This window comes from Elephas maximus, chromosome 7 (assembly GCF_024166365.1).
Source record: "Elephas maximus indicus isolate mEleMax1 chromosome 7, mEleMax1 primary haplotype, whole genome shotgun sequence".
Lineage (NCBI taxonomy): Eukaryota > Metazoa > Chordata > Mammalia > Proboscidea > Elephantidae > Elephas > Elephas maximus.
This window is the reverse complement of record NC_064825.1, coordinates 105381052-105405517: the sequence shown is the minus strand read 5'-3', so window position 1 is coordinate 105405517 and position 24466 is coordinate 105381052. Positions and strand designations below refer to the sequence as shown.

At 36.8% G+C, this 24466-nt stretch overlaps 2 protein-coding genes across 2 annotated transcripts; both read left to right on the top strand.

Moving 5' to 3' along the window:
• Window positions 1–5667: 5667 nt before the first annotated feature.
• LOC126079446 (olfactory receptor 5W2-like) lies at window positions 5668–6603 on the top strand. Its single transcript, XM_049890442.1, has one exon. The coding sequence runs from the start codon at window positions 5671–5673 to the stop codon at window positions 6601–6603; it is 933 nt and encodes a 310-aa protein (XP_049746399.1). The 5' UTR covers window positions 5668–5670.
• A 16720-nt stretch (window positions 6604–23323) lies between these two features.
• On the top strand, window positions 23324–24256 carry LOC126079856 (olfactory receptor 5W2-like). The gene has a single exon (XM_049891222.1). It carries the CDS (start codon window positions 23324–23326, stop codon window positions 24254–24256), a length of 933 nt encoding a protein of 310 aa, XP_049747179.1.
• Window positions 24257–24466: the final 210 nt, after the last annotated feature.

The following is a 24466-nucleotide window of genomic DNA, read 5'->3' as shown; positions in this document are numbered from 1 at the left end:
TCAGCTGTGAACAAATGCTTTGGAGTAAAATAAACCTAACATACTTGATTCTCCAGAAGTCTATTTACTATCTCTGGATCTCACTTTCCACATTTATATAATGAAGTTGTTAGAGGCACTTTAGGATGCACAAGCTAATGCAAGAAATAAATAATGTATTGTGATAAGTTAATATATGAAAAATACCTATCATTAATAAGAATGCTACAATGGACTATACTTAAAATCATATTTGTGCCCCTGAAAGTCCAATGGTGAATGAAAAGGTACTTGAAACAAACATTCATAGAAGGAAGAAAGAATAGATATTTTTATGATTTAGAACAAGATGAAGATATGATTTAGCTCTGTGCTCTGACGAGGAAGTCCTCTCAAGGTGGCAAAGGTGACCAAGATGGTAGACTAACATTCAGGGAGTTTGGTGTAGTACATTGATAACTATGGATGTAGGGGGAAGACTGAGAGAGAACAAAATCATGTTTTTAGTACCTCCAAATTTTCAATGTGCTATCATGAATAATAATGCACAAAATTATTTTTATGCGTGATTCAAAAAATTTAATTTTGGTATATATATATAAACATATGCCAATGAATCATGTTTTCATGTACAATTTAATGATACCAATTGCAATAAATATGTTATACAACCATCACCACTATGTATTGCCAAAAGGTAATTTTTAAAAATATACGGCACTCCCCTTGCCATGTTCATTACAGCACTTTTTATAATAATTGAAAGGAGGAAACAACTGAAATGTTCATCAACAAATTAATGGGTAAACAAAATGTGGTATATACACCCAATAGAAGACTATTCATCTATAAAGAGAAATGAAATTCTGAATTATGCTATGCATGCCACAACACAAATGAACCTTGAAAGCATCATGTTGAGCAAAATAAGTCAATCTCAAATGAACAAATATTGTATGATCTCATTTGTATGACAAAACCAAACATACAGAAAAAAGATTATTAGTGGTTATTAGAGGTGAGAGGGAAGGAGGAAGAAGGAATTTTTGCTAAGGAGACATTGAGTTTAATCTTAGTTTTGATGGAATCATTTGAAAAAGGATAGTGAGAATAGTTACCAAACATGAAGAATGTAATTAATTTCACTGAACTGTACATGTAGAAATTGATAACTTTGTACATTTTTTCTTATGTATAATTTCATTATTACAAATATATATATATATATATACATATCCCTCACATGCAAGTTCAAATGTTCATATGCATGTCCAAGTTGAAACTGAGGAAAATTAGATCAAGTCCACAAGATCTAAACAGTGACCTTGAGTATATCCTACCTGAATGTAGAGAGCATCTGAAGAATAGATTTGATATGTTGAACACTAATGATCAAACCAGACCAGTTGTGGGATGACTTCAAAGACATCATACATGAAAGAAGCAAGAGGTCATTAAAAAGACGGGAAAGAAAGAAAAGATAAAAATGGAGGCTAGAAAATACTCTGAAACTTGCTCTTGTACATCAAGTAGCTAAAGCAAAAGGAATAAATAAGGAAGTAAGAGAGCGAACAGAAGATTTCCAAAGGTGGCTTGAGAAGAAAAAGTAAAGTAGTATACTGACATGTGCAAAAACCTGGAGATAGAAAACCAAAAGTGAAGAACATATTTGGCATTTCTGAAACTGAAACATCTGAAGAAAAAATTCAAGCCTCGAATTGCAATATTAAATGATTCTATGGGGAAAATATTAAGTGACACAGCAAGCAACAAAAGAAGATGGAAGAATACACAAAGTCACTATACCAAAAATAATTGGTTGATGTCAACTATTTCAGGAGGCAGCCTATGATCAGGAACTGATCTGATGGTACTGAAGGAAGAATTCCAAGCTACACTGAAGGCATTGGCGAAATCAAGGCTCCAGGAATTGACAAAATAACAATTGAGATGTTTCAACAAATGGATGCTGCACTGGAAGTACTCACTCCTCTAAGCCAAGAAATTTGGAAGACAGCTACCTGGCTAAGCGACAGGAAGAGATTCATATTTATACCTATTCCAAAGAAAGGTGATCCATCCAAATACAAAAATTATCAAACATTATCATTACTATCACAGGCAAGTAAAATTTTGCTGAAGATGATGCAAAATCAGTTGTAGCAGTACATTGACAGAGAACTGCCAGAAATTAAATGTGGATTCAGAAAAAGACATGGAATGAGGGATATCATGGATGATGCCAGATGTATCCTGGTCGAAAGCAGAGAATACCAGAAAGATGTTTACCTGTGTTTTATTGATTATACAAAGATATTCGACTGTGTGAATCATAACCAATTATGAATAACATTGGAAAGAACGGGAATTCCAGAAATAATTGTGCTCATGAGGAACCTGTACATAGATCAAGAAGCAGTCATTTGAATAAGATTAAAGTCAGGAAAGGTGAACATCAGGTTGGTGTCCTTTCAATGTGCTTACTCAAGCTTTGGAACCCTGGTGGTGCACTGGTTAAGCCTTTGGTGCTAACCAAAAAGCCAGTAGTTTGAATCAACCACCTGCTCTGGGGAAACACTTTGGAGCAGCTGTACTCTGTCCTACAGGGTCTCTAGAAGTCAGAATTGACTTGACAGCAACACTTTTGGTTTTGGTTTATTCAATCCATATGTTGAGAAAACCAAGTGAGAAGATGGACTATATGAAGAAGAATGGGGCATCAGGATTGGAGAAAGGCTCATTAATAGCCAGCATTATGCAGATGACACAACCTTGCTTGCAGAAGTGAAGAGGACTTGAAGCACTTACTGATGAGGATCAAAGACCACAACCTTCAATATGAATTACACCTCAATATGAAGAAAACAAACATCCTCACAACTGTACCAATAAGCAACATCATGATAAACAGAGAAAAGAATGAAGTTGTCAAGCATTTCCTTTATCTTGTATCCATAATCAGCACCCATGCAAGCAGCAGTCAAGAAATCAAAAGACATGTTACACTGGGCAAATCTGCTGAAAGGCTGTCTTTAAAGTGTTGAAAAAGGTCACCTTGAAAACTAAGCTGGGCCTGACCCAAGCCATGGTGTTTTCAATTGCCTCATATACATGCAAATTTGAATGATAAATAAGGAAGAATGAAGAAGAATTGAAGCCTTAGAATAATACTGTTTGCAAAAAATGTTGCATATACCATGGACTGCCAAAAGAATGAACAAATGTGTCTTGGAAGAAGTACAACCAGGATGCTCCTTAGGAGCAAAGATGGCGTGACTAAGTCTCACATAATTTGAACATGCTGTCAGGAGTAACCAGTCTCCGGAGAAGGACACCATGCTTGGTAAAGTACAGTGTCATCAAAAAAGGAGAAGACTGTCGAGGAGACGAATTGACACAGTGGTTGCTGCAAGAATGGGCTCAAGCATAACAAGGATTGTGAGAATGGCTCAGGACCGGACAGTGTTTTTTTTTCTGTTGTACATAGGTTCACTGTGAATTGGAAGCCATTCAAGGGCACCTAACAAGAACAACAAGAACAACAACATAGATAGGTAGTGAGAGAGAGAGAGAGAGAACAAAGTTTATATTTTCTTGAAATCACCATCATAACACATATGTTTTCTTAAAAAGTTTCATCCTTACACCTATCAACTATATGAGTAGAAAGAACTCTAAAGTCTGTTTATTTCTACTATTTGTTCTTTATCAACCAAACAACCAGAAAATATTTAACAGCAAACATTTAATGACCCATTACTTTTGGAAATTCTTATTCCAGAGGCTGTGAGAATTTTCAGGGAAGCAAACAGAAAAAAAAAAAAAGAATAAATAATTCAAGACAGAGTAGGCTATGTGTAATGAATGTTATACAATCACATAATCATTGAATTGGGAGTCTGGTGACATGTGGTTGTGGGGAGGGAATCAGACAGTGATTAATGAAAATAAACAATGTCATATATCTAAATGGGGCAATGAAGAAGTTTATTTCAGAAATGGAGACTAACAGGATGAACAATGGAAAAGATATGAAAATCATTTAGTAGAGAGAATCTGAGCTTCATTATATGTGTGATTTGACTGCAGGATGGTGTAGATTCAACGTTGCCATAAAGCATAGCATTAAACTCAATTGTTGTAACTGGACATTGATCACTTCGTATGGAAACTTTGGTCTTTGCTAAGGTTTTTGTAGAATTCACAGAGGAAAAATACAGAAGAAGATATCTAATTAGTACCATGTTTAGACAACACAGAAAAATGAGGGGAGAGGCTTTAGAGATTTAAGTCCCAAAAGTCACTAAGTAAAAATAAAATGTCACCTCCCTAGTGCTCACCTTCCCAAAATCAGAAGAGAAAGACATGCTCATGTCAGGTAGGATTCTGAATTGACAAATTAAAAGACTGTAGGAAAAAAAAAATGGGGGGGGAAATAAGGAATCAAATATTGAGGAATTTGTAAATGACTCATTTTATGCCTGCTTATTCACCTAAATAACTGCAATCTAACAGCCAAACCTTAATATCTTATGGTTGAAGCTGTGTGAATTTGACTGACCTTATTTGTATGAGTAAAGGAGATATTTTATTAATTTATATTGTAACTAAAATTCGTAAGTAAAACATTAATGTTAATTACTATTAAATGATATCATTATATATGTGAATTTAAGATTTGTCCTAGTGCTATTCTAACCATAATTGAGGAATCACATTAAAAATACCAATATCTATATATTCTAGTTCATATGGACCACACAATATTATACCTATGTACAGAAAGAAAAATCAGACCACCATTCAATTTTTATATACCAACAGAGAGATTCACACACACACACACACACACACACACTCACACAAGGAAATGAACTCTTAATATTTCTGGAACATGTATTATTCCTCTTCCTACTTCTACTTTTATTGAAAATTCAATTTAAAAATCCAAAAAGAAGCAAATGTGTGCGTAAAATTCTGTATTTCCCATTTCTTTTCTCTTCTCTTTTGTTTGTCAATAAACCTCCTTTGGGATCTGATCAGTCATATAACTGGACTATAAATGGTCGGCACAGAGGAGATGAAATGTGATAGAAAAGTCAAATAAACGTGTTGTAGTCATGTTTCACTATTCAGGAAAATGTAAAGAAATCATACACCAAAACAGTAACATTGTAACTTGCGTTTATTAACTTATATGCAGGACCATTCACTGTTGCTGAATCTTTAAAATCAATTATGTTTCTAGATGAACACAAAAAAATGTGATCACTTTTTTGGTGCAACCAGGTGTTTATATTTACACGTCCGATGTTCAGGCCTGTATCTTCTGGCCTAGTCTTCTACTGTTTTCTTTTCAAATATCATTTTGAATCTGGAATGAGCTTTAGTTTTATTCAAACCTACTGTCTCAGATAAAATATAATTGTCATGTATCAAGAGTGACATATGGATTTGGAATTAAAATTTTTGAACTTTCTATTCAAGACATTTGGAATTTTTTCAATAGCATAAAAATGCCTCTTTTTCAGTGACATTTATCTGAACTAGTTTCCTAGGATAAAGAAGACAATTTACAGAAAAAGAAAGTGTTCTGCCTTACATAGAATATTTTGTGGATGTCTACCAGAATTAAACCCTGATCATTGTCTTGATCATTTTTATAGCCATTTAGAAAAAGAACAAAGAAGAATGGATGGAGAAAATTGCTCCTCCTTGACTGAATTCCACCTGGTGGGAATTACTAATAACCCTGAGATGAAAGTAACCATATTCACCTTGTTCCTGGTTGTTTATCTCATTATTCTTGTGGCAAATCTTGGAATGATCATTTTAATTAGAATGGACTCCCAGCTTCAAACTCCAATGTACTTTTTCCTCAGCCACCTCTCCTTCTCTGACTTTTGTTATTCCACAGCAGTTGGACCCAGGATGCTGGTGGACCTTTTAACCAAAGACAAATCAATTTCCTTCTGTGGCTGTGCTCTGCAGTTCTTCATATTTTGTATCTTTACAGATTCTGAGTGTCTCCTGCTGGCCGTGATGGCCTTTGATAGGTACAAGGCCATTAGCAACCCCTTGCTCTCTACAGTCAACATGTCCAGCAGGGTGTGCTCCGTGCTCATGGTTGGGGTTTACCTGGTGAGTATGGTGGACGCTTTGATACACACCACGTTAACTTTCCGCTTATGTTTCTGTGGGTCAGATGAAATTAATCATTTCTTCTGTGACGTTCCTCCACTTCTGTTGCTATCTTGTTCAGATACACAGGTCAATGAGTTAGTGATATTCACTGTTTTTGGCTTCATTGAACTGAGTACCATTTCCTGGGTTCTCGTCTCTTACTGTGACATCATCCTCTCAGTCTTAAAGATCCGCTTTGCCGAGGGAAGGTTCAAAGCTTTCTCCAACTGCACCTCCCACTTAACTGCTGTTGCAATTTTCCAGGGAACTGTGCTCTTTACATATTTCCGACCAAGTTCTGCCTACTCTCTAGATCAAGACAAGATGACCTCGTTGTTTTACACCCTTGTCATCCCCATGTTAAACCCTCTGATTTATAGTCTACGGAACAAGGATGTGAAAGAGGCGCTGGAAAAACTGCAAAATAAAAAGCTGTTTTAAATAGTTATACACACACATAAACAGTTTTCTTCAAATCATATGGTACAGGATAATGTGGTCTCAGAGTCTTCAATACAATGAGTATTTATACTAATTCTCTACTACACCAATTATTAGGTACTTTTTCTGGGTGGGTTCCTAAATATGCTATACTTTCTTATGTGTCTTCACTTTAAATACAGTACTAACTTTAGAAAATGTCCCAGTCTCCTTACTAGTGTATAAAAATTTTATTTGTTCAATTATTTTTGTTTTTTATGCATTAACTGAATTATTCCAGGAGTATTGATAGCCTATTTAACATCTACTATACTTCTTGACATTTTGTATTTTATGATCAATCCAGTGGTTTCTATAGCAATGGATTCTATAATCCAGTGTAAATGGTGAACTTGAATTAGCTAATAACTCAAATTATTCATAAAAACTATAAAACATCATGAAATGAAAAAGCAAGGTGCTCTTAATCCAGTGTAAAATGTCTCAATCTACTGTGAAAAGAAGGAAAACTTCTTTGAAATGGGCACATGTAGTTTCTGATCTAAATAATGAAAGGAGCTGCAAAGTAGGGGAGAGGAACTTATTCTAGGCAGGAGGGTCAGCAATTAGTGGTCCTGAGGTGGATATGACTATGTCTTTTTGGAGGAAATGAAGGCCTAAATTATTAGATATTGAAGATCAAAGAGAAGGACCTTGGTGAAGCCTATCCTGTGCTATAATTCTTAACTCACCCCTACCTTTCTTTCATTACCCCTCTTCACCCCATCTCAGGCCTGGACAAATTCTCCTAGTCTTGGTTCATAAGCTACCCTCTCCTCAGGGCCTCATTTTATCTGTCACTTGGTTTGTTAAATCATTGCATATAAACTGAGATTAAGAGCATTCTGTGATCAGGACTGTTTCATCCCTGTTATAACAAGCACCTGCATTATGTCCGTGACATAGAATGGGAAAACAGATACATGATAAAATCAACATATTCGATAACAGTTTTTGAGTTATGTTTACATGGCTGTCAAAACAGAATTAACTGAGAGAATAGTGTATTCCTTGAATATTCTTTTTACACCTTGTAATAAAGTTCATAATATGGTTGTGGTTATTAGAGGTAATGGATCTGTGAAGATATGCACATTAATTACTTGAGAATTAAAGAGCATGCATTTGGGTAGTTTCTTGATGTGTGCCTACTTCATTGGGCTCTGTTCTAGTTTTTTGATAGCCAAGAACAAGCAAGAGGCTGGTTCAGAAACATGGATATAGCCTTATATTTAAAGGACTATACAAGACTCAGGAAACCATGGTGACATAGTAGTAAGAGCTATGGATACTAATCAAAAGGTCAGCAGTTCTAATCCACCAAGTGCTCCTTGGAAATTCTATAGGTTCAGCTCTACTCTGTTCTAAAGGGTCGCTATGAGTTGGAATCAACTGGATGGCAACGGGTTATACAAGACTCAAGGACACTCTAATTACTCATTACAAATAGAGAAGCTAAAAGCCACTCGATGTCATAGGCAATAAAGCTGCCATTGTAAAACATCACTTTAAGAAAACATTTCAGATTTCAGTAAATCCCAAGAGCTCCTCTACTTTTCCAAGTAGCATTTCTTATGTGGTACACTGTGCTACATTTGGTAAAGGTAAGATGATAGAAAAAAGTATACGGGAAGAGATTGTTTTGAAAAAGTTTGTAGGGTTTCCTCTTCCACAATATTTTTTCTATTAAGCCACCCAAAAAACCCAGTGCCGTGGAGTCAATTCCTACTCATAGCGACCCTATAGGACAGAGTAGAACTGCCCATTAGATTAATCAACAGTATTTTAAAATTGTTACCTATGAAAAGAAGAATGGCAAGCAAATGTGTTTACATAAGTTGTTGTTCTAGTTAGGTGCCATTGTGTCTATTCTGACTCATAGCAACCCTATACACAACAAAAGGAAGCACTGCCTCGTCCTGCACCATCCTTACAATCTTAATGCTTGAGCTCAATTTTGCAGCCCCTGTGTCAATCCACCTCATTGAGGGGCTTTCTCCTTTCTGCTGACCCTGTACTTACCCAAGCATGATGTCCTTCTTCATGGACTGATCCCTTCTGGCAACATGTGCAAAGTATGTAAGACGTAGTCTTACCATCCTTGCTTCTAAGGAGCACTCTGGTTGTACTTCTTCCTAGACAGTTATGTTCGTTCTTTTGGCAGTCCATGGTATATTCAATATTCTTCACCAACACCACAATTCAAAGACGACAATTCTTCTTTGGTCTTCCTTATTCATTGTCCAGCTGTCACATGTATATGAGGCAGTTGAAAATACCATGGCTTGGGTCAGGCCCACCTTAGTCTTCAAAGTGATCTTTGCTTTTCAGCACATTTAAGAGGTCCTTTGCAGCAGATTTACCCAATGCAATGTGTCACCTAATTTCTTGACTGCTACTTCCATGGGTGTTGATTGTGGAACCAAGTAAAATGAAATGCTTGACAACTTCAATCTTTTCTCCATTTATCATGATGTTGCTCATTGGTCCAGTTGTGAGGATTTTTGTTTTCTTTATGTTGAGGTGCAATCAGTACTGAAGGCTATGGTCCTTGATCTTCATTAGCAAGTGCTTCAAGTCCTTTTCACTTTCAGCAAGCAAGGTTGTGTCATCTGCATAACGCAGGTTGTTAATGAGTCTTCCTCCAAACTTGATGCCCCATTCTTCTTCATATAGCCCAGTTTCTCAGGTTATTTGCTCAGCATACAGATTGAATACCAAAAAAAAAAAAAAAAAAAAGCCAAACCCAATGCCGTCGAGTCAATTCCGACTCATAGAGACCCTATAGGACAGAGTAGAACTGCCCCATAGAGTTTCCAAGGAGTGCCTGGCAGATTTGAACTGCCGACCCTTTGGTTAGCAGCTGTAGCACGTAACCACTACGCCACCAGGGTTTCCACAGATTGAATATGTATGGTGAAAGGATACAACCCTGACGCATACCTTTCCTGACTTTAAACCAATCAATATCCCCTTGTTCTGTCCGAACAACTGCCTCTTGATCCATGTAAAGGTTCCTCATGAGCACGATTAAGTGTTCTGGAATTCCCATTCTTCACAATATTGTCCATAATTTGTTTTGATCCACATAGTCGAATGCCTTTGCATAGTCAATAAAACACAGGTAAACATCCTTCTGGTATTCTCTGCTTTCAGTCAGGATCTATCTGACGTCAGCAATGATATCCCTGCTTCCATGTCCTCTTCTGAAACCAGCCTGAATTTCTGGCAGTTCCCTGTCAATATACTGTTGCAGCAATTTTTGAACAATCTTCAGCAAAATTTTGTTTGCATGTGATATTAATGATATTGTTCTCTAATTTTGGCATTCTGTTGGATCACTTTTCTTGGGAATAGGCATAAATATGGGTCTCTTTCAGTCATTTGGGGGGGAAACTGTCTTCCATATTTCTGGGGATAGAAGTGTGAGCACCTCCAGTGCTGCATCCATTTGTTGAAACATCTCAATTGATATTCCATCCATTCCTGGAGCCTTGTTTTTCACCAACGCCTTCAGAGCAGTTTGGACTTCTTCCTTCAATACCACTAGCTCCTGATTATATGCTACCTCTTGAAATGGTTGAACATCGACTAATTCTTTTTGTTATAATGACTCTGTGTATTCCTTCCATCTTCTTTTGATGCTTCCTGCATCATTTAATATTTCCCTCCTGGAATCCTTCACTATTGCAACTCGAGGCTTGAATTTTTTCTTCAGTTCTTTCTGCTTGAGAAACACAGAGCATGTTCTTCCCTTCTGATTTTCTATCTCCAGCTCTTTGCAGATGTCATTATAACACTTCACTTTGTCTTCTCGAGCCACCCTTCAAAACCTTCTTTTCAGTTCTTTTACTTCATCATTTCTTCCTTTTGACTTAGCTACTTGATGTTCGTGAGAAAGTTGTAGAGTCTTCTCTGACATCCATCTTGATCTTTTCTTTCTTTCCTGCCTTTTCAATGACCTCTTATATATATTAATGTCCAAACAATGTTTGGTGGGTACTAGGTCCAGTGGACTTTCTCTAATTCAGAAGGTACATTCACTGCATCTATCTTCCATATCACAGTTATATATTACACCATCAAAAGACTGATTTAATTTGCATATGGGCATCTTTAATCACAACTAGTGAGTTGGAATTGAAGAAAAGGAAATTTTAAGCCAAATAAAGGATTCATTTTAAGCTGAATAAATGGATATCTTAAATGGATTAAACAATGTGATTAATTGCAGACATCATCTCCCTGAGTTTGTTCAAGGACAAATTTTTTTTAGGGATCTTATGCTTCAAATAGGAACTTGGTCAGATGGCCTGAACTAATCCTTCTACATTTCTTCCTAGAAGTCTACAGAAATGGAGAAAACATCAAAGGCTTTAGTCTATGCTAGCCTATGTGGAAATAACATGATGTAATTTAGATAAAAGTGTACTGTAGTCTCTGTGTAAAACCAAACCTAACTCACTGCGATTGAGTTGAACTGACTCATGGTGATCCCAAGTGCTGTGGAGTAGAACTCTGTTCCATAGAGTTTCTTGACTGTAAACTTTATGGAAGCAGATTGCCAGGCCTTTCTCCCATGGTGCCAACTTTTAGGTTAATAAATGAGTGTTTAATCCTTTTTGCCCCCTAAAGACCTTAAGAAATCTGCACAGAGCTATGAAAATGTAAAAGATATTATTGTCATTATTATTTAATAGATTTGCATCACAATAGAAATATTTCCAGTTGAGTGGGTTCACTGCAAGCAATTTCTAGAATTTTTCCTTCAATTATTTTTAATTACAAAAAGAGGCAAAGGACCCGAGGTTAAAATATGAAGACAGTAAAATGGTGCTAACCTTTCACTTCCACTTCCTTCTTTCAGGGATTTCATAGATCTAAGTGATGGCCACTGAGAACCACTCTTTCTTTATTGACTTCATATTCTTAGGGTTTTCTGACAAAAAGGATGTACAGCAGGGGCTGTTTGTGCTCTTTCTCCTGGTTTGTGTTATAACAGTGATTGCAAATCTAGGGATGCTCCTACTGATCAAGATGGATTCTAGACTTCACACACTCATATTTGAGCAACCTGTCTTTCTGTAATATCTCCTAATCCTCCGCTGTCTCTGCCAAAATGTTGGCGGTTTACTTATCTGTGCAGAAGAGGATTCCATATAATTTATGTATCATCCAGATGTACTTTTTGAGGGCCTTTGCCAATGTGGAATGTCTCGTGTCTGCTGTCATGGTCTATGACTGTCATGTAGCCATTTACAATCTACTTCTTTATACAATTTCCATGTCTAAGACGGTCTGTGTTATGAAATTTGAGTCCGTGCCCCGGAGCAGTTGAGCCAATGAAGCTTACTCCAGGTCAGAAAGAGAGAGAAAGTTTATTAAGAGTTGACACCAAAGGAAAGTCCAGCAACAACACAGGCTGTCTTTACGGAATTCCAAAAAGCAGTTTCTGCATCAGAGCTTATATATCATTTTTGCAAGGATTACATAGCATCTTCAAGCATACAGCCCACAGATGGTTGCATGTGTACACATCACAAAACAACTGCAAGAAACTCTTTATTAAACTAAAGATATGCATGCCAGACATCTGGACTCTAATCTTTTTGTTTACAACAGGCAAAAAAACTTATATAAAAATCTCTCGGCTAGTGGAACTGGCCTGTCACATGTACTCTGACCGAGATAAGCAGTAAGAAGAAGTTACAGGCCAAAAGTGCCAGGCAGCCTTCCTAGCTACTTACTACCTTGTAGGCTGAAAGCCGTCTCCCAAGAGAACAAAGAAGAAGAGGTAGACCAAGACTGCCAAGAAGGCCCTGTACCCTTTTGGAAAGAGATCAGTGCAGCTAGTAATAAAAAAGGACATTGAAAGTGAGAGCATACAAAATACCAAGTCAAAAAAAAAAACAAAAACTTATAGGTTACTTAGAGTAGACATTTCCATTACAAATGGGAGAAATCGGAGAGAAAGAGGGCATAATAGGTACCAAGCAAGTGAGCAGAACACATTACTTTAGCCCTCAAGGCTTCACAAATAATCCTTTGTTCTATATTACCATTTACACATTAGCTCTGTCTTCCAGGCTCTACGTATTAGCCACACTCTCCAGATTCTAAGTGGAGGTCCCTTGGCCCTGTGGTTCAGCATTGCCTTCCAGGCCCACTTGGAATGACAGTTCTGCTCCCTCGGTTTTAGGTACCCCATTCTCCTAGTCCATCTGAGTGGTGACTACACTATTAGAAACACCAGAGGCAATGGCTCCACTCTTTGAAACCCCAGAGGTCTTTACCATACCTTTTGAGACTGAGGCAGCTTGGCTTCCTGTGTTCCTTGGCCTCTCGGCCCTCAGGTTTCATGCCCTCTTCTGCCTGTTGGGGCAAGTGTTCCAAAGCTCAGTAGCTCCACAGATAAATGCCTGGAGGTGCCCCACTCTGCCAGAAAGCCTCCTTCCCACAGGAACTGAGCTGTCTTGCTCCATGGGTCGACTCCAGCATATCTGGAGCTAGTCTCCTGGTTCAGCTGCTGCCAGTTCGCTGTTGCTGCCGGGCCTCTGCTGATGTTTCTCGTCATCTACGCCTTCTCTGGTGTTAATAGTTTTCTTCACTTCCTTCGAAGTCTTCTATCCATTCACAGTTTCAAAACTTCTTCCACATTTTAGGTACCTGTTAGAGCATCACTCTACTTTTGGTACCAAATTATGTCTTAGTTATCTAGTGCTGTTATAACAGAAATACCACAGGTGGATGGCTTTAACAAAGAAAAATTTATTTTCACATGGTAGGATGAGTATGAAGGTAGGAAAAAAAATAAAAAGGATGGGTGTGATGGTTAAGGTTGTGTGTCGTCTTGCCTGGGTCTTGATTCTCAGTGGTTTGACAGTTGTATGATGTAGTTATTCCTTTCATAAGGAGATTTGATATAATGTTACCACCTCTATGATGAGGACTTTGTTGAGCAGCCCTTCAGTTGAAGAGAGGTTCATTGGGTGTGTAGCCTACATCAAGTACATGTGGACATTCCAGCAGGACTTGGAGGGCTTTTGCTCCTTCTGGATCCTGTTTGTCTGATCTCTGGTTCTCGGGACTTGAGCTTGCGGCTTACCTGCAGTCTTGCCTGCCAATGTTGGGATTCATGGATCTTCACAATCTGTGAGCAAAAGCCCACTTCTCTAACCTATTGATCTTGGGTTCACTAGCCCCTGTGGCTATGTGAACCGGGGGGAAGCATCTATCCTGACCCAGGGACTTGGGACCTTCCAGCCTCTACGATCGTGTGAGCCATATCCTTGGTATAAATCTCTATATATACTTATGTGTTTTACTAGTTTTGCTTCTCTAGAGAGCACAGCCTAAGACAATGGCTGATGCTTCTTTTGGACCTAATGCCTTCTCAATTAATCCTTGCTTTTTTGGAAATGTTACCTGTGAACTAGTTGCTGTCTTGAATAGCAGCATGCAGGCGTTCTTTCAAATCATATTAAATGCCAAGCAAAGAAGGGTCTAATGAGTTTCCTCTATATCAGAAGGTACAAAGCTACAATCTAGCTAGCACATAGCTCTCCCATATGATGATTGTAGTGTGTTTAAAGTCAAATTTTAACTGCATATTGACCCCTATAAACTCATGGAATTATGATGATGCATTCTAATTCTAAACAGGATACTTTAATTTCATTCAATAAAGCATTTTAAGCTCAATAAAAGAGTACCTAAATGGAATAAGCTGATTTATAAAATTTATAAGATCCCTATGCCTAAATTTGTACAAGTAGAGGATGAATAATCCCTCATTAGACACATTGTTTGGGGAATTCATGATTCAACTAGGGGTTTGGGCAGATGACTTATAAGACCTTTCTATCTTGGTCTTCTATAGGGAAAGCTAATATTCAAATATTTTAATCTATCCTACTCTAATTCAAACCTACCCTTTTCCTTCACTCTGTCTTTCCAACTCTTATGCTTCTCATCTTCCCACCATCTAAATATTATTTAATAATATTTTAGACATTAATAAGAAATAAGACATTAGCCATCCCTGTTTATAATGAATTAATATTTTTGGCCTTTTTTTTTTTTTTTTTAATCTTAGCTGCTTCCTTCTGCACAGCACCAGTATACCTAAACACAAGCATAACACAGCCATTATAGATTAGAGTATGTTGTTGTTGTTGTTAGGTACCATTAAGTCGGTTCTGGCTCATAGTGATATAGGTATGATAATACTAACCACTAGCTACATATTGGTGATAACCTAGCTAGAAAAATTTGATAAACTGAAAAGGTAATAATGTTCAATAATCCAGTGTGTTTTTCACTATTAAGTGCAGTAATTCTAAGGTAGTTTGATATTCACTGTAGAAACATATTATGAACTAGGAAAGTAATAGGGGGAAAAATGGGTCTGAGTCTCTGTCTAAATTTACAGTAAGTGTGACCTTTAACAAGTCCTGTTTTCTTTGGGCCTTAGTTCCTTCTCTGTGAAAAGAGAGGTGTTAACTGGATAATCTTTATTGTGCTTTCCAGCTGGCATGTTCTGTATCTACATATACATTATGCTATTACTGCTTTAAATTTATTTAGGAGAGATTAAATACATAAATAAAACAAGAGGGTGGTATGATATTTATCCAAAGGACTGTGTTGCATCTCTAGGCCAGTTTTACCTGAAATGGCAGTGACAATGATAACAGTAAAATAGCATGTGATGCAAGATTCCCAGTACCACTAAGATAAACACATTTAACCTGTCTCTTACTCCACATTTTTATTTTAATGGACACTTCATAAAAGTGGATATCTAACCTTCTTAGTCATGAATAAAATAACATGTTCTACTTAATGGCCAAACTTAAAATAACAGTCATATTAAGGATCGGTGATTGTGTGGACCAACCAGATGTTTCATACATTGGTGAAGCGTCTCCTACTTAGGAAAACAGTTTGGCAGTACCTAGTAAATCTGAGTGTATATATTGTATTCCAATTCCTAGTTTACCACCAAAGAGAAATGTGTACATCTCCACCAAAAGACATGCATAAGAATGTTCACAAAGATATTATTGGTAATAGAAAAAAGGAAAACAATTCAACTGCCTATCAACATTAGAATAGATAAATAAATGATGATATAATTTATACAATGGAATATCCACCATACAACAATGAAAATGAATTTCCTACAACTGCATGCAACAACAAGGAAGGCTCTTGCAAACACGATGTTGAAAACAGCACATACTCTAAGTATACACTCATGTATGAGTCAGAAAACAATCCATCACAATGAAAGTTAGGAAAGTAGTTAACCCTGCAGATAGTGGGCTTATGACTTAAGAAGGAAGATGTAGAAAGGCAATATTTTGTTTCTTGGTCTGTATGCAAGTTATGCAAGTTTCAAGGTATTTTTGTTTTGTAAAAATTCCTGTAACTGTGCCTCTATTACTTGAGTATTTTTTATGTGTTCCTTACACACCAAAAGACTTTTCTAAGCACAGCCTATTCACCATTTGATTGTAAGAAGTTTCAAAATTTCTTAAGTATAAATTTTGATTTTTAGCAATGCCTTATGTACAATAAATTTCAACATATTTTTTGGAAAATTAAAGGTGAAATTTTCATCAGATATTTCAGTGAATATTCTTTTTATAATTAAAACTTGCTGTCTTGCAATGAAATTTAATGTACACTGGTATCAGTATATTTTTTCAAAGAGCCCATGCCCTAGGGCAAGACAACTATTTTCTGAAGAAAGTGTGCTTATAAGTAAATGTTTGCATTTTGTTAATGGCACTAGTGACATTAGGGAATTTGTTTAGGTACCTTTTTTTTTTTTTTTTTCCCAACTTGCTTCCTTCTGATGTCTTAAATTCTGCCTTAAATAATTTTTTCCCCATGATCTAAGGAATCCATCTTCAATTAAACATAAATACCTTTGGGAGGTTAAATAGCTTATCCAATTTTTAATGAGAATATAGCCACCATGGTTCAGTTTTAATGGGAAGGGTGGAAAGGAAGTTAGACTAGATAGCCTGGAGGGACAGTCATGTTTTGGTAGGAAAAGTATGGGTCTTGCCTAATTAGAGTGTAGATAGAGTGAATTTGGCATCCCAGGAGACAGGAAAATGCTTGAGGGGAAAATTAGTTTGGAAAGAAATTAGAAGAATAAGATCAAGAATGACTTTGCCTCTTCCAAATGTGCACCAGAAAAGTAGGTAATTGTAGCAAAGCTCTTGAGTAACATAAAGGCATCAACTTCATGAGATTACTTGGTGGACATTTACTAACAATTAGTGAGGTTGTTGGATCTTTGTCTCAATAACGTCTAGCATAGGAAGTACATTGGGTACTGTAGTATTGGAATCATAATGTAAAAAATTACAAAGAAATATGAAAAGTCATTGAAATGTATCAACTAACAGCACTTTGCTCAATATCAGGAATGCTTTATTTTAATGAGTGCAGCTTAAGGCGTGATCATACTTTACAAGAAAAGTGAAAAAGGCTATTTCTGTCTACTCCCAGTGAGGGTTCAGAATAAACAAGAAATTATCTGGAATGTTGAGTAGATTCCCTGGCTTATGTCTATCACTTCTTTTTTTTCTTTTCCTGTGTAAGCAAATTTCACAATATTTTCTTTTGTTGTAAAGAAATAAGTGAACTGCTTTAAGATACAAGGTACCATGGTTGAATATAATTATTATGCATTATCTAAAAATATCAACTGACAGTAGATGCTTAATAAACATAGAAATGTGAGCTTGCCAGTGTCCTGAAACAATTCACAATTATCAAATATGACTCAGAATGTGGCCAATACAGTCAACTTTCACAGAGCTGCCATCTTGTACAACTTCAGGTGATACCATCTTTCTTATTATTTATGCCCTCCCTGGAATTATGCAATACAGTACCCCATTTCACACCAAAGTTAATAACATTGAAGTGTTCAGCTAAGGTAAATAAAATAGATTATGTTTCAAATCTGGTGACACTTTCTATTTGCTTTTTTTTAACCTTAATCATTGTTAGAATCCTGATTTGGTGGGACTTTGATGACCTTTATGTTCTCTTAGATTTCTGAAAATATTTGGATTGCTATTTTTGTGTATTTGCAACCTTGGTTTTAACATAAAAGCACTATAAAGCCCTAAGAGTAGCAAAGGAAGTTATTTTTTAAAGAGCAATCTGTTTTATTACACCATAGTCAGGCATCGGTTGTGAGCAAATGCTTTGGAGTCAGATAAACCTAATGCCAGTGATCCTCCAGATGTTTATTTACTAGCTCTGGTCTCACTTCCCACATTTATATAATGAGATTGTTAGAGATAACTTAGGATGCATAAGATAATACAAGAAATACATAAAATATTGTGAAAAGTTAATATATGAAAACATCTGTCATTAGTAAGAACACTACGATGGACTATATTTAAAATCATACTTCTGCCCCTGAAAGTTCATTGTTGAATGAAAAGGTACTTAAAGTACACATTTATAGAAGGAAGGGGGGATAGATATTTTTATGATTTAGAACAAGATGAAGACATGATTGAGATCTGGGCCCTGATGAAGAAGTCCTGTCAAGGCCAAGGCGACTGAAATGGTGGACTAACATTCAGGGAGTGTGGCAAAATACATCGATAGCTATGGAGGTCAGGGGAAGAGTGAGTAGGTACAAAATCATGTTTCTATTACGTCCCAATTATCCATGTCCTTAATGAAGAATAATACAAAAAAAGTTTTTTATGGCTGATTTAAAAAAAAATTCTATTTTGAGATATATATATATATATATACATACATACATATCTATATATAGATATATATATGAAACCTGGTGGCATAGTGGTTAGGTGCTACAGCTCCTAACAAAAAGGTCAGTAGTTTGAATCTGCCAGGAGCTCCTTGGAAACTCTATGGGGCAGTTCTACTCTGTGATTTATGGTTGCTATGAGTCAGAATCGACTCTACACCAATGGATTTTTATATATGAAAACATATATATATATACATAGCTCATATGTAAGTTCAAATGCTAATATGTAAGCCTAAGTTGAAACTGACAAAAATTGGAACAAGTGCCTGAGAACTAAAGTATGACCTTGAGTATACCCTATCTGAATTTAGAGACCATCTAAAGAATAGATTTGACATGTTGGACACAAATGATCGTAGACCAGATGAGTTGTGGAATGATATCAAGGACATCATACATGAAGAAAGCAGGAGGTCATTGAAAAGACAGGAAAGAAAGAAAAGACCAAGATGGATGTCAGAAAATACCCTGAAACTTGGTCTTGAACATCAAGTAGCTAAAGCAAAAGGAAGAAATGATGAAATAAAAGAACTGAAGAGAAGATTTCAAAGGGTGGCTTGAGAAGACAAAGTAAAGCATTATAATGACATGTGCAGAGATCTGTTCTCTGCTGAAAGGGAAGATCACTTTCGGCATTGCTCAAGCTGAAAGAACTGAAGAAAAAATTCAAGTCTTGAGTTGCAATATTGAAGGATTCTACAGGGAAAATATTAAATGACACAGCAAGCATCAAAAGAAGGTGGAAGGAATACACAGAGTCATTATACCAAAAAGAATTGGTCAGCATTCAACCATTTCAGGAGGTAGCATATGATCAGGAACCAATGGTACTAAAGGAAGAAGTCCAAGCTACACTGAAGACATTGGCAAAAAACAAGGGTCAGGGAATTGACAGAATACCAATAGAGATGTTTCAACAAACAGATGCAGCGCTGGAAGTGGTCACTCATTCAAGCCAAGAAATTTGGAAGACAGACACCTGGCCAGCTAACTGGAAGAGATCCATATTTATGCCTATTCCAAAGAAAGGTGATCCATCCAAATGTTGAAATTACCAAACAATATCAATAATATCACAGACAAGGAAAGTTTTGCTTAAGACCATTTAAAAGCAGTTGCAGCATTGCATCAGCAGGGAACTGCCAGAAATTCAACGTGGATTCAGAAGGGGATATGGAACTTGGGATACATGGGTAATGTCAGATGGATCCTGAATGAAAGTAGAGAATACCAGAAAGATGTTTACCTGTGTTTTATTGACTATGCAAAGGCATTCAACTGTGTGCAGCATAAAAAATTATGGATAACATAGGGAAGAATGGGAATTCCAGAACACTTAGTTGTGCTCATGAGGAACCTGAAAGTAGATCAAGAGCCAGTCATTCAGACAGAACAAGGGATAATTCATGGTTTAAAATCAGGAAAGCTGGGTGTCAGGGTTGTATCCTTTCAAAATACCTATTTAATCAGTAGAACCCTGGTGGTGCAGTGGTTAAGTATTTGGCTGCTAACCAAAAAGTCAGCAGTTTGAATCCATCCCCGCTCCTTGGAAACCCTTTGGGTTAGTTCTACTCTGTCCTATGGGGTCGCTACAAGTCCAAATCAACTGAATGGCAATGGGTTTGAATTTGGTTTATTCAATCTGTATGCTATGCAAATAATCTGAGTAGATTGACTACATGAAGAAGAATGAAACAGCAGGATTGGAGAAAGACTCATTAACAACCTGCCTTATGGAAATGGCACAACCTTGATTGCTGAAAGTGAGGAGGACTTGAAACACTTACTTATGAAGATCAAAGGCCACAATATTCAGTATGGATTATACTTTAACATGAAGAAAATAAAATTATCACAACTGGACCAATAAACAACATTGTGATAAATGGAGAAAACACTGAAGTTGTCAAGGATTTCGTTTTTCTTGGATTCACAATCAATATCCATGGAAACAGCAGTCAGGAAGTCAAAAGACACATTTCATTGGGCAAATCTGCTGCAAAAGACCTCTTTAAAGTGTTGAAGAGCAAAGATGTCATCTTGAAGACTCAGGTGTGCCTGACCCAAGCCATGGTGTTTTCAATCACCTCATACGCATGCAAAAGCTAGACAATGAATAAGGAAGACCAAAGAACTGACACCTTTGAATTATGGTGTTGGTTAAAATATCGAATATTCCATGGACTGCCAAAAGAATGAACAAATCTGTCTTGGAAGAAGCACAAGCAGAATTCAATCCTTAGAAGCCAGGATGGCAGCAACTAAGAGTCACACACTTTGGACATGTTATATGGAAGGATCAGTCCCTGGACAAAGACCTCAGGCTCAGTGAAGAACAGCATCAGTGAAAAGGAGAAAGACTCTCAACAAGATGTATTGACACAGTGACTGCAGTAATGGACTCAAGCATAACACAGATTGTGAGTATGGCGCAGAACAGGGCAGTGTTTCATTCTGTTTTACAGAGGGTCGCTAGGAGTTGGACCTGACTGGAGGCACCTAACAACAACATAGATAGATAGAGAAAGAAAGGGAGAAAAAAGAGAACTAAGTTTATGTTTTCTTGAAAGTATCATCCTAACATATATGTTTCCTTAAAAAGATTCATCATTGCACCTATCAACTATAAGAGTAGAAAGAGCCTTTAAAGTCTATTTATTTCTACTATTGGTTCTTTATCCACCAAAGAACCAGAAAATACTTAAGAGCAAACATATAATGACCCATTACTTTTGGAAATTCTTATTCTAGAGACTAAAAATTTTGAGAGAAATAAATACAAACAGAAAAAAAAAATTCAAGGCAGATTTGATTATGTATAATGGATGTTATACACTCATAAAGTCATTGGATTGGGGGTGGGTGACATGTGGGTGGGGGAACAGAATCAGACAGTGACTAATGAAATAAAAACTGTTATAGGATTGTCATATATCTAAAAAAGGTAGTAAAGAAGTTTCTTCAGAAGTGGGGGGAAAAAAACAGGATGAACAATGGAAAAGATATGAAAATCACTTAGTAGAGAGGATTTGAGCTTCATTAGACGTGTGATGTGACTGGCGGATATTGTAGATTCAAGGTGGCCATAAAGCATAGCATTAAACTGAATTGTTACTGGACATTGATCAGTGTGTATAAAAACTTCAGTCTTTGCTTAAAGTTGTTGCAACATTCACAGGGTAAACACACAGAACAAGGAATCTAATTAATCCCATGTTTACACAACACAGAAAAATGAGGGCACAGGCTTTAGAGACCCAAGTCCCAAATGTCACTAAGTAAAAATAAAATGTGACCTGTCTAGTGTTCACCTACCCAAAATCAGAACAGAAAGACATGCTCATCTCAGGTAGGATTCTGAATTGACAAATTAAGAGACCGTAGGGGAAAAAATTTTCTTTTTTTTTTTGAAAAGCAGGGAGTCAAATATTGAGGACCTTGTAAATGATTCATTTTATACCGACTTATGCTGGGCATGTGTCTAAAAAACTCTGCAATCTAACAGCCAAACCATACCTTGTTAAAGCTGTGTGAATTTGACTGACCTCATTTGTATGAGTAAATATGTTATTAATTTATTTTTTAACTAAAATTCATAAGCAAATCATTACTTTTTATTACTGTTTAAGTGATTTCACTACATATGTGAATTTAAGATTTGTCCTACTGCTATTCCAACCATAGCTGAGGTTAAAAAAAAAAAAAAAAAAAAAAAAACAGTGTCCTTGAGTCAATCCCGACTCATTGCGACCCTATAGGAAGGAGTAGAACTGCCCCAGAGAGTTTCCAAGGAGAGCCTGGTGGATTCGAACTGCCGACCCTTTGGTCAGCAGCCATAGCACTTAACCACTACGCCACCAGGGTTTCCATAGTTGAGGTAGCACATTAAAAATGCCAATATGTATAAATTCTAGTTCATATGGAACACAAACTATAATACATAAGTACAGAAAGAAAGAAAAATCAGAGCACCATTCCCATTTCAATATTTATGTACTAACAGAGAGATCCACACACACTAACAGACACACACACACACACAGTCACCCACACACACAGTCACACAAGGAAATGAACCCTTAATATTTCTTGAAACATTTATTATTCTTTCTATTTTCAATTTTTATGGAAAATTCAATGTAAAAATCCAAAGACATACAGATGTGTACGTTAAATTCTACATTTCCCACTTTGTATCATTTCTCTTCAGTTTGTCAGTGGGCATATCCCTCGGGATCTGGTCAGTCATGTAACCGGACAACACATGGTCAGCAAAGAGGAGAAGAGGGTGATGGAAAAGTTGGATAAAACAGATTGTATTCACGTTTGGTTATTCAGATAACACTAAAGACATCATACACCAAAGTACCGTAAGAACTTTCATTTATTATATGCTGTAGCATTTATAGTTTCTGAATAAATCAATTATATTTCTGTATGAATACAAAAAACTGTGATCACTTCTGTGGCGCAGCTAGGTAGTGCTCTTCGCGCCTCCGACCCTGAGGCCTGTGTCTTCCAGCTGCGTCTCCCTGAAATGGGTGGTTTATCGTTTAAAATCGGGAATAAGCCTTAGATTTATTCAGACCTACCGCCTCAGACAAGATACAAACGTCAAATACCAAGAGGGACATATCAAAGCTCCTCACTAGTCAAGACAGTTTGGATTTTTTTAATAACAACAATGCCACTTTGTTAGTGACATTTATCTGGGCTAATTTCCTAGGATAAAGAAGGCAATTTAGAGAAAGAAAGTGTTCTGCCTTCTGATAATATTTTGTGGCTGTCTAACAGAGTTAAACCCTGTTCTGTTATTGTCTTGATCATTTTTATAACCATTTATAGTGAGAACAAAGAAGAATGGCTGGAAAGAATTGTTCCTCCTTGACTGAGTTCCGCCTCGTGGGAATTACTAATAACCCTGAGATCAAAGCGACCATATTCATCATGTTTCAGGTTGTTTACATCATTATTCTTGTGGCAAATCTTGGAATGATCATTTTAATTAGAATGGACTCCCAGCTTCAAACACCAATGTACTTTTTCCTCAGCCACCTCTCCTTCTGTGACCTCTGCTATTCCACAGCAGTTGGGCCCAAGATGCTGGTGGACCTCTTAGCCAAAGACAAATCAATTTCCTTCTATGGCTGTGCTCTGCAGTTCTTCATCTTCTGTGTCTTTGCAGATTCTGAGTGTCTCCTGCTGGCAGTGATGGCCTTTGATAGGTACAAGGCCATAAGCAACCCCTTGCTCTATACAGTCAACATGTCCAGCAGGGTGTGTTCTGCGCTCATGGCTGGGGTTTACCTGGTGAGCATGGTGGACGCTTTGATACATACGACATTAACTTTCCGCTTATGTTTCTGTGGGTCAAGTGAAATTAACCATTTCTTCTGTGATGTCCCTCCTCTTCTGTTGCTATCTTGTTCGGACACGCAGGTCAATGAATTAGTGATATTCACCATTTTTGGCTTCATAGAACTGAGTACCCTTTCATGGGTTCTTGTCTCTTACTGTTACATCATCCTCTCAGTCTTAAAGATCCCCTCTGCTGAGGGAAGGTTCAAAGCTTTCTCCACCTGCACCTCCCACTTAACGGCTGTTGCTATTTTCCAGGGAACTATGCTCTTTATGTATTTCTGGCCAAGTTCTGCCTACTCTCTAGATCAAGACAAGATGACCTCATTGTTTTATACCCTTGTTATTCCCATGTTAAACCCGCTGATATACAGCCTAAGAAATAAAGATGTGAAAGAAGCTCTGGAAAAACTCAAAAATAAAATGTGGTTTTAAATAGTTAAACAAACACATAGGAAGTTGCAGTTTTCTTGAAATCATATAGTATAGTATAATGTGGTCTCAAATTCTTTAATACAGTGAGTATTTATACAAATTACCTACTATACCAATTATTAAGTACTTTTTTTTTCCTAAATATGTTATACTTTCTTATGTATCTTCAGTTTAAATATCGTACTCTCTAATTTTAGAAAACTTTCTGGT

Excerpts from the sequence above, each read along its gene's own strand:
- LOC126079446 (XM_049890442.1), top strand. The coding sequence starts at position 5,671 with ATGGATGGAGAAAATTGCTCCTCCTTGACTGAATTCCACCTGGTGGGA.
- LOC126079856 (XM_049891222.1), top strand. The coding sequence starts at position 23,324 with ATGGCTGGAAAGAATTGTTCCTCCTTGACTGAGTTCCGCCTCGTGGGA.